Raw genomic sequence first — 1,897 nt, forward strand, 5'->3', positions numbered from 1 at the left:
GCAGAAGTGAAAACTGTCCTCGGTTTAGGGCAAAGGCTTTATTTTAATAGCATCGGGCATGTGCCTGTTTTCCTAAACCAACAGCTTTCCTCTAAATTTAATACTGACCTCTGTCTACACAGACTGGTGGTCATGAGTTGATATTCCTGTGAGGGGCCTGTGAGGCAAACAGGTAGATGGAGAAACTGGAGAGACCATCCTCAAGGTGAAAAAACCATTTTCTTCTGTCTGGGAACAGCTGCTGAAAAATGCAGCGTCTCAGACAAGGAGCTGTTTGGGTTGTGGGAAAGGATGTCACCAGCATCTCAGCATGTCTTGCAGAATGACTCCCAGTCAAGCAGTTCACAGCTCACCAAACACTTCCTCTCTTTCTTTAGATCATTTCTCAGACATTATCCCCCACCTGGAACCAGATGCTGCTCTTCAACAACATTGTGCTTCATGGCGACAGAGAGGAGATCGCTCAGTTCCCACCAGAGATTGTCATTGAGCTGTACGACGATGATGCAGTGGTAAAATCAAAATCCTTCCTGGTAAAAAACCTTGGCTCTGACATCTTCATGCCAGTGTGGAAGCAAAGTTGTGTCACTGAAAATGCATTAAATGGATGTCCTTGCAGAATGGAGCTCAGTGGTACAGTGGTTTGCAGTTTAACATCTGAAAACAGCCCTGAGACTTGTTTATGTCCTTGCAAAGCTGTGGCCTTATTTTTTTCCCCAAGCAAATTTTGCTCCCAAAGACTGGCTTAGAGAAATCAGAAGCATCTTGCCCTCACCTTCCTTGCACATAACTGTAAATATTGTGTCTATCTGAGTCCGGGGAGACACAGATTTATCTCTGACCATGCAAACTCTGACACAGTCTCACTGGCTGAATATAGAGCTCAGAAACTTTGTATGTGCTGAAGAGTACTCAGCTCTTCAATTTTCATAGCTGCCTTGCATTTTACCTTGCTCTTTACTTCAGAGGAAGGTTTTGGTTCTTCTTGTTTTTCAAATACAAAACTCTGCAGCATCTTGGCTCCTATGACAGCTGTGAAATTCAAATGTATTTGACACCTGTATTCTCCTTTATTTAGGGTAAGGCAGAATATATTGGGTCTACAGTGGCTGCCCCTGTAGTGAGACTTGCTGATCAAAACTATGAACCACCTAAACTTTCTTACCACCCAGTGTATTGTGGAAATCTTTCAGGAGGAGACCTTCTTGCTACATTTGAGCTTCTGGAGGTAAAATAAACTTTCTTGACTGTTACACTTTTACACACTGGGCTCCCAAAAGCAGTTGTGGCATCAAGGTCCATCATGCTCTTGAATTAACAGGAACTGCATCTGGAGCAGGATCATTCTGCTGTTGGACCTCATAGTCTCCATGCAGTCTCTGTCAGTCCCTCCTCCATGCTGCTACTATCCGTGCACAGACCACTCTGAGCCCCATTTGCCCATCACTTGTCCTGTCCTAAACTGGTCTCTGGCCTGAGAAACGACCATGAAAATCCCACCACCATTGCAATAATCTGCTCTTTGGAGTAGCACATGACCCTGATTTTAGCAACCTCAGAGCTCTCAATATTGCTTTTACTCTTAGGAAGAGGAAGCAGTGCATAATAAGGATTGGATTAGAGAGAGAGTCTTCAGAGACCCCTAACATATTAAAAGAAATGTTACACTGGTTTCCAACTGCAAGACAACAGGCAAATTCAGCTCACCTCTGGGTCTAGCCTGGCAGATGCATGTGGGGTTTATCGTGCCTGGGATTTCAGGGAATTTCAGTGGAATTTGCAGAGCCACCAGTTAAAGGAAACTTCTCTCTGCTGAAAACCTGCAGCATTTTATTCTGAAATCTGAAATGGGAAAAATGTGGAGTTCTGTGACACGGTTTAGTGATATTCCCAAGAT

The 1,897-nt window shown here is 44.0% G+C and overlaps 1 protein-coding gene across 1 annotated transcript in view; it reads left to right on the plus strand.

Annotated features, from left to right (window-relative positions):
• FER1L6 (fer-1-like family member 6) overlaps nucleotides 1-1,228 on the plus strand; it is a gene marked incomplete at both ends in the record, with an annotated part of 20,953 nt that extends 19,725 nt beyond the window's left edge. The window contains 2 exons of the mRNA XM_010191010.1: nucleotides 378-512; nucleotides 1,079-1,228. Coding sequence (XP_010189312.1) covers nucleotides 378-512; nucleotides 1,079-1,228 — 285 coding nt within the window. The remainder of the gene's footprint in view (nucleotides 1-377; nucleotides 513-1,078) is intronic.
• Nucleotides 1,229-1,897: the final 669 nt, after the last annotated feature.

This window comes from Mesitornis unicolor, unplaced genomic scaffold (assembly GCF_000695765.1).
Source record: "Mesitornis unicolor isolate BGI_N332 unplaced genomic scaffold, ASM69576v1 scaffold26008, whole genome shotgun sequence".
NCBI classification, from domain to species: Eukaryota; Metazoa; Chordata; class Aves; order Mesitornithiformes; family Mesitornithidae; genus Mesitornis; species Mesitornis unicolor.